The 12,016-nt window shown below is 40.5% G+C and overlaps 1 protein-coding gene and 1 long non-coding RNA gene across 6 annotated transcripts in view; one reads left to right on the forward strand and one right to left on the reverse strand.

The window, feature by feature from the left end:
- HBS1L (HBS1 like translational GTPase) overlaps nucleotides 1–5,039 on the reverse strand; it is a 42,264-nt gene extending 37,225 nt beyond the window's left edge. For 2 of the 5 annotated variants that reach the window (XM_083731664.1, XM_083731665.1), the window contains exons 1-4: nucleotides 4,750–4,892; nucleotides 2,834–2,899; nucleotides 2,088–2,219; nucleotides 245–436 (exon numbers count right to left, since the gene is read on the reverse strand). In XM_083731664.1, coding sequence (XP_083587790.1) covers nucleotides 245–436; nucleotides 2,088–2,219; nucleotides 2,834–2,899; nucleotides 4,750–4,792 — 433 coding nt within the window. In that variant the 5' untranslated portion in view covers nucleotides 4,793–4,892. Of the gene's footprint in view, nucleotides 1–244; nucleotides 459–1,110; nucleotides 1,200–2,087; nucleotides 2,671–2,833; nucleotides 2,900–2,972 lie in introns of those variants that run through there. The other 3 variants (XM_083731667.1, XM_083731668.1, XM_083731666.1) reach the window with 2 other exon arrangements.
- A 309-nt stretch (nucleotides 5,040–5,348) lies between these two features.
- LOC310841150 overlaps nucleotides 5,349–12,016 on the forward strand; it is a 32,915-nt gene continuing 26,247 nt past the window's right edge. The window contains exon 1 of the long non-coding RNA XR_014562386.1: nucleotides 5,349–5,437. This is a non-coding gene — a long non-coding RNA (uncharacterized lncRNA). The remainder of the gene's footprint in view (nucleotides 5,438–12,016) is intronic.

The following is a 12,016-nucleotide window of genomic DNA, read 5'->3' on the forward strand; positions in this document are numbered from 1 at the left end:
TATAATTTTAGTTCAAATTATTTAGTGCAACATATAGTGCTAATAATATTTACAGATCCTTGGAAGACTACAGATTAACAGTACGTTAAGCATTCATCACAGGATGCCTCTATATATGTAGCTTAGTCATTTAAGTTATTAACAAACAGAAATAGTAAAAAGAAGCAAAAAAACTTCCTATACAGCTGTCCCTTATGCAAAAGAGCCACATAGTAAATCACACAAAAATTAAACGTAAACATACCTTTTGTTGCCTTCCCTGCAATTACGGCATCCTCATTCTTGATCTTATTTTGCTTATTGTCTTGGGCAAGTAAAGAATCCAAAGCTTGTTGTAGATCAAATTTACTGCTCAATACTGCTTCCACCATCACTTTCTCAGGCACAGACTTTCCAAGCACTTCTCTCATGTGATCAAGGCACAAATCAAGCTTAGCTTAAAAAAAAAGAACAAGGGACTCTCATATAATGGCTTTAAATAAATATGCACAGTTGCACCAAATTTTGAAGCAGTGTGCTCTAAGTTTTCTTAACCAAATCACAACCATCTTTATCCAGGAACAAATATCCATTCTCCACCCTTTTAGAGGAGTGGTCCCCAACCTTTTTGGTATGGTGACCCACAAGTCCAAATTTATTGTCAAATCAATTTTGGACCTTATGACTTCGGCAGTTGTCAGTTTCATACATTTAAACTGTGTCTGCCTATTTTATAAGTTATTTAAGAGATCTAAGCAAAAAGTAACTTAATGCCCCTATTTATGTGGAATTTGATGAAGTGTTTATAGTACTTACAAAGTTATTCACGGATTTGTTTATGAGAATGTAAGAACACCAAACATCTGACTGTAGGCTATTTCTTAATAAGTTATTTTAAAATTCTTTAAAAAGTATTGCTACAGAGTGTCAGATACAATGAAGTCTGACTATTTTAAATTGACTTTACCATGAATAACATTATTTTTGAAGATATCAGTGGGAGGGCTGAGTTTGCATTTTACCAAACAGCATAATGTTGGGTCTGATGGTTGCCAAACATAGTCTCAGATCATTATTGATAAATAATTACTATATTTCATCCTCACAGCAGTCATTGCTGAAAAGTCTCACAACTATAATTATTCTGGGTTTGAACAAGCTTTGTAACCCATTTGCAGGTCCAACAGACAAGTTGGGAAGCACTGACATAGGACATTCTATTTTCCTAAGCAGAATAATGAAGTTGTCAGCTTTTAGGACTTCATAACAGGCTGAATATTTATCAGCATAGGTATCATCAAGAAGACAAACAGCATTTACTCCCAAGGGGAAAATGCATATATTCAGCATTAAATAATTCAACATAATTTGATACATCACTTAACAGTACATTTTAAGCATTTACAGATACTGTAATTAACTTCTAAGGTAAATCACATCTTCTCAGGCCTCAGGATTTAGCAGATGGTTAACCACAACTGCAAGCACTGGAAGTGGAGTGCTAATAAAAATCTGCTAATTACAAGCCTTTAGCTCTAAGAACTGTGAATCGCTTATTTTAATTCAATACCCTTCTAAAAGCCTGTCCACCTAGTCCAATCTACATGACAGAAGTACAGTGAAGAGTAAGCAGATCTGAAGAGGAACATCCAAAAAAACTGAAAGAAATGTAAGGTTATCCAACAAAACTCTGAAAAAGGCATTAGTAGCTTGAGTGTCAATAGCTGAGCAACTGAGGAACTGTATTCATGGTGTTGACTACAGAAGGAGCTTGCAACACCAAATCCCCCAGTATGCTTCCCAGCCCAAGTGAGACTGGTCTAACAGTAGCCCTCAGGCCCTCATTACAGCCATCTCTGTACATCCATCTCTTTAGTGCGGGTGGAGGGAGAACAGATGATGAGAGGGTAAGTGAAGGTAAAGGGAGTGATTTGAAGTCTCCATCAGTCCATCTCTCCACCCAATAGCCTCCACTCATTAAATCTAATAACTATTATGCAAACTTCAGAATACTGAAGAAATTCAGCATTACTGTCACATGCACATGTTCTGGTGGCAACACAATCACTTCAGTTTATTAAGTCAATGTAATATATATTTACAATTACCTTTTTCAGCGCCTGTTAGCTGGTGACTTGGAATACAATCATTGCTATGTTCTGCTTCATAATCATATTTTTCTTCTAATGTCTCGGCATATGCAGTAGGATTATCGCGTCTTGAGTAAATGAATTGAGCAGCTATAACATAAACAAAGAGTTCAACAGTTTTGTTCAATTTTCAAATCCTAAGACTTTTTGTGCCATTTAATAAATCAGGCTATTTTTTAACATTTACAGCAAAGCAAATATTTGTTATTCTAACGATTCATAATATGCTTTTCTGGAAATGCTTCAGATTTCTATGGTATATCCTACTCTTGCCAATTCGGTTTCCTATTATGATCAACACAAGTTGTGAGCAACTAGTTTGGCTTTAGAGGACTTCCATCTTTCACGGCAATTTGTTTTTAGCGTAGTTATATGGCCACAGCAATATAAAATTAGTTCAGTTAATCATAGAGTTGTAAGGGACCGTATCATCTAGTACAACCTCCTGCAATGCAGGAGTATGGAGTTGTCCCATTGGGAATCAAAGTGTTGTTCAAGTAGAAGTACTGTACTGTACTGGAGATGAATTCTAAGCTTGCCTCTAAAAATGATCTTACACAAGTGACTTTAGCAACTTATGCCTCCACTCTCCCTTTCTTTCATTCATTTCCTTGCTAAACAATACCCAATTTTTGATGTAGGCCAGTACATTCCCTCTAGGTCAGATGCCACACCATACATAAATGGCCAAATATTAAACTAACCTGTTGAAGGTGAAATGCAAAAATCATCCTCTACAGACTGTCCATAAAGATCATCTTCTTCAAAGTCTAAGAAGCAAGAAAGACAATTTCCTTACAACTGAATTTAAAAAGTTTTCTTATACACATTCTTATAACAAACATTAAGCTACATTATAGCTCAGGTGCATCACCTTCCAGGTCATTCTACCCGGCCCTCAGAACTTTCTGCAGACCATGTTCTCTCCTGAAACCATATCCTCATTGACCATGCTCTGTGTCATTCTTGAGCACTTTTGCCTGGCTAGAATGTGTCCTTGAACAGTGATAATGATAGAGGTGTGCAGAAATGTCAGACTTTTGAGATTAGGAGGGTTTTATTTCCAAATAATGTAATTATGATTTTAGGCCTCAAAGATGAAATACAGGGAAATCAAATTCCTAAATTTTTCAAGTCAAAGCTTTAAAAATATTCTTCTCTAGAATAATTGAAAAGGAAACATGTGAAAGATACGTAACATGAAGGCATATGACAACAAAAGGGCAATAATTAATCCAGAGTAATGTTAAAAATAGAGTGTGCAGGTAGGATATAGAATATTATTATACTATAGGGGAATCATGTTGGATTTGCCCATCTGATCTTAAATTATTAAAGATAGATATTTCTAAATAAAATTTAATCATTTACAGTACAACCCTAACCATATCTATTCAAGAAGGGTAGTAGTCAAAAGGTTCTGCAATACATAGATTACAAATAAAATCCCTTATAATTCAGTTATATATACTGAAATGCCTATTCTGACCTCATATGAAAATATAGTATGTCATAGATGTATGGCACATAGCATGTGCCAGATTTTATCTTGTTGATATTATTGCAGTTTTTATACAGTGTTTTTTTCATTATAGGTGCGCAGCTCTACCATACTTTACACTAATACGTATATTCTCACATTTGTTTTAAGTACAGTACTTATGTGTAATCACATAAAATGGATTAAGCACTATGAAAAGGTTTTTGGGGAACATTTAAACAGAAGTTTTTTGAGGAGCCTAAACTTGGACCAGTGCAATACATGGATGCATCTACAGCAGCAGTTGTAAAATCAGATTGTTTATATACATTGTGATTATGTGTTTTCTACACTGAAACTGACAGGATTTTCCAACAGCGACCAATCAACCGCCCCTGCTAGCAGGCAACTTGTGCATCATGTGTGTTCCTTATACTGAGGAAGTGGAACCTGTGGCCTTCCAGATGTTGTAAGGCAGCAGCTCCTACCATCTGTTACCACAGCCTATGCTGCCTGGGGATGCTGGGAGCTGGTGCTCAGCAGAAATTGGAGGGGCTGCAGGTTCCCTATCCTTGGCTTGCAGTACTCCAGAGGTCCACCATATCGAACTACGAAGGGTCCTTACTTCTTGTCAGTTCTTGAACCACGTTCACCCTCATCAGCCATCCCCACTACCACACACACTGCAGCAGCGTCCCTTTCAAAATGGTTGCACCTCTGTCAACAGTGAGGGCCATAGGTTTCAGGCCCCCACCAGGTAGGCCAACAGGTGTGGTGAGCCGTGGGTTCAAACAGGATGGAAGGACCCCAGCTCCTCTCCAACGAAACCCGACCCGCCTCGCACCAAGCGGCCTCCCCACGCTTAGCCATGCCTTCTCTCTTGCCCCCCGTCCCGCCGTGCCTCTCGGCTCCCTCGGCCGCCGCGACCACCCTCAGCGTCTCGCTCGAGACCCCCAGTCGCCGGGCAGGTCGTGGGCGTGCTAGTGACGTCACCGCCACTCTCTCCGAGAGAGACTCTCCCCTCCCTCCGCCCCCCCCCCATGCCGAGCCGCGCTAGTCTGTCGTGCGAGGGGCGGGGAGGGCCTTCCCGCGAAGCTGGAGGCGGAGGAGCAGCTCCCCCTTAACACAACAACTCTCTACCTTCGTCGTAGTTATAGCCACGCACGTTCCTGTGCCGGGCCATGGCGAGCGCGCCGATGGCGACCTGAGGTAGTTGAGAGAGGCTAGGCCCCCTTGACACCCCCTCAGACGAGGCGTCTGTAGGGCCCCCGGGTCACCATGTTGTTGGTTTGGGCCTACCAGTGCTGCCGCTGCCCCGCCCTCCTCGTAGGCAGCTTTTCGCGCATGCGCCACGCTGTATATTTTTTTTCTCCCTCTCCTCCCCTCCCTCACCCAGACCCGGTACGCGCACGCGTGTGTCAGGCTGGAGTGAAGCGGCAGGTAGGAGGGGCGCGTGACGTACTGCCCCTGTCCGGCCTTGGCGTGTTGTTGTTTGTTCGCGCTTTAGCTGGGCTACGTCAGCTAAACTGTCCGATCGATGAAGCGTCAAGCGGCCAATCAGAGCCAGGCCCGCGATGACCAGGCCCGCCCTCTACTTAAAGCCGCTCTCGGACGTCAGTGCCGCGTGCGTTGCGAGTTGAGTGGCGGGCTGCTAGCTAGCTAGCGTTGGTCTTTCGACGCTACCCTCTGAATTAGGCGGGCTCACACGAGGGAAAGCACCTCCTGCATCAGTATTGGTTCCTAATGCTCATTCCTGCGCTCCACGTCAAGAATTAGGAGTTCCCACGGCCAGACGTGTGTCCTTCAGAGTTAATGTGGCCCTCGCAAGGTTTTTATTTTGTTTCTTTTTGCATTTTATATGTGGCTATGTAGGTGGCAGACGAGCCAGTCAAGTTGCCCTTGACTATCCAAATAAGAGGTGTTTTATTACAGTTTATGACATTTCGAAAATCATTGCCTTTCTCTAACCTGCTGAGGACAACGGAAATGGTTTACCATCCGAATGAGGTGGGTTAGGCTGAAAAAGAATGACTGTCTCAAGGCCACCCAGCGAGCTTGGTGACTGAGGTAGCAGAGCACACTTCCCTGGGAGTCTTACTGGAACTCAGTGGTGCTTACTTCTCAGTAGACATGTACAGTGGTACCTTGGGTTACATACACTTCAGGTTACAGACTCCGCTAACCCAGAAATACAGTGGTACCTCTGGTTACATAGGCTTCAGGTTACATACGCTTGAGGTTACAGACTCCGCTAACCCAGAAATAGTGCTTCAGGTTAAGAACTTTGCTTCAGGATGAGAACAGAAATTGTGCTCCCGCGGCGCGGCGGCAGCAGGAGGCCCCATTAGCTAAAGTGGTGCTTCAGGTTAAGAACAGTTTCAGGTTAAGAACGGACCTCTGGAACGAATTAAGTTCTTAACCCGAGGTACCACTGTAGTACCTTGGGTTAAGAACTTTGCTTCAGGATGAGAACAGAAATCGTGCGGCGGCAGCTAGAGGCCCCATTAGCTAAAGTGGTGTTTCAGGTTAAGAACAGACCTCCGGAACGAATTAAGTATTTAACCAGAAGCACCACTGTATATGGTCAAGTCATGGAGGGAGATTTGAAAGCAAGTGCCTTCATTCTAGCCTTAACACTTAAGTTTTAGCTACACTGGTTCTCCCAGTAACAAAGTCCAAAGTGGCTACTATAATTTTTTCAGTTTTATAAATGACAGTTGTACTGGTGGTAAAGAATAGTACTTTGCTCACAGAGCCCTCATTTCAAATCCCTTTTCTAAAAATTACCCTATGTTATGGAACGAGGCAGCATGTCATTTTCCTTTAGCTTACGTTCTCTGTTTGCAAAATGCTTGTGATAGTGCTTTACATAGTTACTGCACCAAAAAGCCGGGGGGGGGGGGATGTTTTCATTAGGTGCAGAAAGGATAAAATTTTTGGTGCCAGGCAAGCTCTGGGGAAGGGAATCCACCAAATGGGTGCAACCCACCTTACCTCATATGGGGGAAAGGGGTTGGAACAAGTCTCCAAAGAGAAGGGAGAAAGATCCTAAGGAACATAAAACTTGAACAGTAAACACCAGCTTCATTCAATGAATGTGATAACCAGGGGGAAAGAACTAAATCATCAGTTTGTTAGCACGTTTAAATTTCAAAAGTCTTAAACATAAAGAATCTATTATTACTCATTGCTAGAACAACTGTGCTATCTGAATAACTAATCTATGACAGATGTATTCTCCATTTTATAAATCTACTTGAAAACCTATCTGATAAAAGATCATCCCTGCAGTATAATGATTTTGTTTATATCAATGTGCTTGTCACTCTGCCCTTGAAAAAAATTATAGTAATACCACAAAGTTGGGTGGATATTGAAAATATGCAAGGTCTTGATAATGAGACACACTGCCCACAACTTTTAAGAAAAACATGCTAAGAAAAAAAACCTTCAGGCAATTTTCTTGTAGTGTTAAACACAATATGCCTAAATATTTCAGTGTGTGTGTTTGTGACCAAAAGAGAAGAGGGTGGGTGTCACATGGTGCTTGTTTCCATATGGGAAAAATGCCACATGTAAAGTAAACCTTTCTGGAAGTCTTCATAACTCTCACAGTTACAGAGATGAGGATAAATACTTCACCCCTGCAAGCTAGTCTATTTTGGCTTCAATTCTATTTAGTTCTCATCATCACATCTTTACATGGTGAACAGTTCCTGTGCAATGATGGACAGATATTCTCTTTGTTCATCTGCCCACTGTAGTTTCCTAATGAGGGCTCTTGCTGTCCCATTGGGCTGCATACACACAATACTTTTAAAGTACGTGGCCTCCCGGATAGAAACCTGGATACTGTACTAATTTACCCTCTTCCCTGAGCTACAAGTCTCTGCAACCATAACAAACTTCAGTTACTGGGATTCTTTGTGGGAAGCCATGTCCTAAGTCAGGAGGCTTTGTTTTGAGGAACAGCTTGTGGAGGGTCTTTTTGTGTCTGATGTTACACTTCCTGCCACATACACAAGCTCCTGCATGTGGTGCTTGTTCTAGTGGGATCTCTATTGACATTACTGTGTTCTGAACTGTGGTTTTGAATGGGTTTGCGAGGGTCCTAGCGCTGAGGATGTGATGCCACCGAATATAACCACTCCCACATTCCTCCAATGCCAGATGTCACACTTGCCCATTTGTAGCCAGTGGAAGGCCTTGCATGGTTTTACTGTGCCACCTGCATTTCTCGAACCACTTACAAGTGCAGGCTTTCTGGGTACACCAGTCCAAGTTAGTCTGGCAAACTTATGTGAATAGATTGCCAACAGGAGTTCGTGTGCATGCATACTTCTTCAGATACACTGAAACAGAAGTCACCAGACCCTTAATATAGTGGGAGGGTGGGGTGGGGGTTTTCTCAGGAGGGTAGTAGGAGATGGGTGATTGACTCAATGGGTACACAACTATGTTATAAAAGGCTTGTTGAACTTTGATGTACGCATAAGGCCATCAGTCACTTCCTTCAGTGGTGCTGCACTGTTTCACAGAGATGGATGAGGGCCTCCAACCCACCTGTGGACATTCTGGTTTAAATCAACCTTTTCCTACATCAGAGGTGGGGAACCTTTTTCGCTGCATGGCCAGATCCTTATCAAAATTAGCCTCATAGGCCAAATTTGACACGTGGGTGGTTCTGTCCACCTGTTAATCACCTGACATCACAATGGCATCAGACTGAAGGTACTTTGAAGTCCTGAAGTTGGGACTTCAAAGCACCTTGCAAGGCAGAGTTAAAACAAAAGTCCCCCCCTCCATTTTAGCAGAGGATTCTATGCAAACCTCTTCCTGAACCAGTCTACACAGTCATGTACCACTGTTTGCCCCATAATTAAGCAAACAAATTTGGAAATCTGAATGGCCTTAAACTGTCAGCTCAATTTCAATGTTCTATAACCGAGGATAGGATCAGACTGCTAATATGATTAAGATAATAAAGCATGCTAAAATGTACTCAAAAAGCTAATCAGTGATAAACAGCAATGAACATTAATTGTCACATCACTCAAAAGCAACATGTTTTAATTTAAAAGCCACAAAGATTTGAATTATGTTTTCTGAGGAGTTTGCAAAATAAAATGGCTTCACCCCAAATAATATTAAAGCATTATTTTGCATTGAAAATGCTTTTTAACCAGTTTTTTCTAACTTCAGCAAAATCTTCAGATATTACAGATATTAAATTAACCTGTATTCTATAATAGTTGTTTGGCTAAGTATTTGTAATCTCTTTTCATTCTTTTTGCTATACAAGTCAAAGTTTGAAGTATTGTATCTAATCAGTCACACATAACACACCATGTCTTAAGCAGGCAATGGAAAGTAAAGAGACCATAGAACAGCCTTTGTTTAAATATTTAATTGATGCACCTTGGACATAATGTAAATAAGGAAATATTAAGTTGTCAATTATAGATAATTGTCATAAGATAACAATTACTATTGGGAGCAATTCCAGTGACTTTTTTTCACCAAGAATGCATGTACTGGGCACAATGCTACTTAATTTGGCAACTGTTGTTAAACTGAGATCTAACAAAGTAACACACATAAATAAATCAATGAGACTAGCCTCATCGATGAGACTGGTGTTTAACAGCAATATAATGCCACTGTGGTCTACAGTGGTACCTCTGGTTAAGAACTTAATTTGTTCCGGAGGTCTGTTCTTAACCTGAGGTACCACTTCAGCTTATGGGGCCTCCCGCTGCCCCCATGCCACCACCGCGAGATTTCCATTCTCATCCCGAGGTAAAGTTCCCAACTCTAGGTACTACTTCCGGGTTAGCGAAGTCTGTAACCTGAAGTGTCTGTAATCCAAGGTGTCTGTAACTAGAGGTAACCACTGTAATGGATATATCTTTGACTTTTATCTTGTCTCCAGTGCTATTCAAAGTTAGAAAATCATTACTACAGATAGGCAGGCTTTTCCTCCTATAAGTGCTTTTGAAGTGAAAATGAGATCATCACTACAAACTACTGAGTAAAAGAAAAGGAAAGTGGAAATATCGGTTGATTGACTTCTGAATATACATGCCTAGCTACGATTGAGTACAAGTCCTAGAGAGTTCAGTGAAACTTAACTCCCAGGTTAAGAATGCATTTGATTATATTTCTCTACTTGATTATGTTTCTAGACCTAAGTATCAGATTCCTTGGTCTTTACTGCTGCTTCCGTTACATAAGTGCCAAATATATTGGAAAATCAGTAGTTTGTTAAGGGTGCTGGGAATTGTAACTCCATGTCTGAGTAATAAAAGTGGTAGATTGGGACTGTATCACTCCAGATGGTTGATGAGGGTGCCTTTTAACAAATCATTTCAAGTAAAAGAACTAAGCACACAAAGAAACAGATTTTTGAATGCTGCCCTATGTGAAAATAAATCTCCCTTCCAATAGGGGATCGCAATAACATCCCAGTAACATCTACAGTGGTACCTCAGGTTAAGTACTTAATTCGGTCCAGAGGTCCGTTCTTAACCTGAAATTGTTCTTAACCTGAAGCACCACTTTATCTAATGGGTCCTCCTGCTGCTGCTGCGCTACTGGAGCACGATTTCTGTTCTCATCCTGAAGCAAAGTTCTTAACCCGAGGTAATATTTCTGGGTTAGCAGAGTCTGTAACCTAAATCGTATGTAACCTGAAGCGTAACCCAAGGTACCACTCTATTCCACTTTCTTAAGTCTGTAGAATTCCTGAGTACAGTAGGGAAACCCACATATAACATGAACTTCTACTGTACACAATAAACTATTGAACAAAACTGATAACATTTCTTAGAGGAGGCAATGAATATGTCCACCTCTAATGAGAGCAAAGTCTCTTCTCTCAGAACTGTTTTTAAAAACTGTTTTAAATCCCAAAGCATACTAACTGCATATTCCCCTTGAACTCAATAGGACTTACTTCTGCATTGGCATGTTTAGAATTGGGCTGTTAGCCAGTTAACTTCTGTGCTCCTCTGATCTGAACTTTTTTGCTCATGCAGTATTAAGCAGATTAACAAAAGGTGACAAGGTTAAGCACTTGTAAAAACTATTTACACATGATCTCTTTAGATCAGCAGCACTGGGAGAAAACTTACACTGCGATAGTGAATGGATGGAAGTGTTACTTCAGAGTAACACATTTTCTGCACATGAGAATGCTTAAATTGACAGTCTGTTCAAGGGATATGCATATGTGATTATTTATAGTCTCTTGCTGAATGCGCCTCTCGCACACTTCATTCTTTGAACAAATAGTTTTCCTGGGTTAGAAAAGTGTGTGTTTGTAAGCATTGTCACATGGCAAGTTGTACCTGCTGAGAGGAATAAGGAACAACAGCTTGTTCCCTCCTAGGAATGAAGAGCTATAGTTATGGGCTGGCTATGTTGTTTTGCGCTTCACAACAAACCCTTGATTCTTTCATGACAGGAGATTTAAATATTTTATAGCATACTGTGCAAAACAGTCAATAGCTCATGCTTCAGTATATTGCTGAATGAATTAATCTGAACATCAATACATGAGATGTTCAAGGACTTTTGTTTTGCCAAGGAGGCAAAATGTGGATTTTGTTTCCAGATCATGGGATGGAATGAACACACACTTAATCTGAATGAAAAACAATATTCTGTTGATATGCTCTCCGATATTGGGAATCAATACATGAGGTTTCCTATTTAAAACAGAGTTCTTATAAATCACCAGATCTGCTCTGAAAATTCTTGTTGCCAATATTGGATGAGCTTCTCTATTCTGATACATTTCTTCCTACTCGCCTTAATTTAGTTTGTAGACTCCTTGAGGTAGGGAACATCTTTTGATGACATTACTGGCACACTAATGACACCATTTATTTATTTATTTATTTATTTATTTATTTATTTATTTATTTATATTGTCTGCTGCTTTACTCCTGCCGTAAAGAACAGAAACAGTACAAGCTATATAACAGTTCTGCTGTTAAGATTATAAATATTTTGCATTTCAAATAGATCCCTTAAGTGGTATGAAAATTCATGATACTTAATAATAAATAATAGAGGTCATGAGGAATTGCCTGCCTGTTTTGTTATCCTTTATTTCCATATCTTCAAAATGCAAGGAAGAAGGGCATTGGAACTGGAAATTATGTTTTATAGACCTTTATAGGAACAGTATGGCAAAATTATGTGGCATGTCTTCTTTCATGTTTTGTTTTGGATTATTTTTAATTAAAAAAGGCCCAACAATTAGCTTTCTCCAAAGCCATTACCGATATAAGCTGCCTGAAGGTCTGAGGTGTTTTCACGGTAACATTGAATGTACCTCTCAACAAGAAGCAATTTTTATAAAGCCACAGCCGCCTTTTGTGGTTGGAATCTTAGTTGGGGA

The sequence above is a fragment of the Podarcis gaigeae genome (assembly GCF_964106915.1).
Source record: "Podarcis gaigeae genome assembly, chromosome: 3".
NCBI lineage: Eukaryota > Metazoa > Chordata > Lepidosauria > Squamata > Lacertidae > Podarcis > Podarcis gaigeae.